The 324-nt window shown below is 39.8% G+C and overlaps 1 protein-coding gene across 1 annotated transcript; it reads right to left on the bottom strand.

The window, feature by feature from the left end:
- Positions 1-100: 100 nt before the first annotated feature.
- Positions 101-324, bottom strand: OGAPHI_001689 (uncharacterized protein; the record flags this gene model as incomplete). The annotated part of the gene is made up of 1 exon (XM_046202477.1): positions 101-324. A coding segment is annotated over one exon (224 nt), but the record flags the coding sequence as incomplete, so codon positions are not given.

Raw genomic sequence — 324 nt, forward strand, 5'->3', positions numbered from 1 at the left:
GATGAGTCCAACAGCATACCGTTCAATAAGAATATTATGATTGTTGTGCATGTTCGGTGGGAACGATGCTATGAGATGAAATGACTAATAAAAAACAAATCTATAACACTAGTGGTGAAGAGTTTGCGTTCTTCTTTGTTGGTGTGTATTTGTAGTTTGGGTATTTCATTCTGTGCCATTCTTTTTCTTTTCTAGCGAGCTCATTCCAGTACTTCTTCTCCTCTGGGTCTAGGTTTCTCCATTTCTGGCCGATCTCTCTAGAGCACTCAGAGTTAGTTTTGAAAGAGCTGGAGTTGTCGCTGGACTTCTGTTTGTCCTTTGTTA

This window comes from Ogataea philodendri, assembly GCF_020536065.1.
Source record: "Ogataea philodendri strain CBS6075 chromosome Unknown scaffold274, whole genome shotgun sequence".
Taxonomy (NCBI): Eukaryota; Fungi; Ascomycota; class Pichiomycetes; order Pichiales; family Pichiaceae; genus Ogataea; species Ogataea philodendri.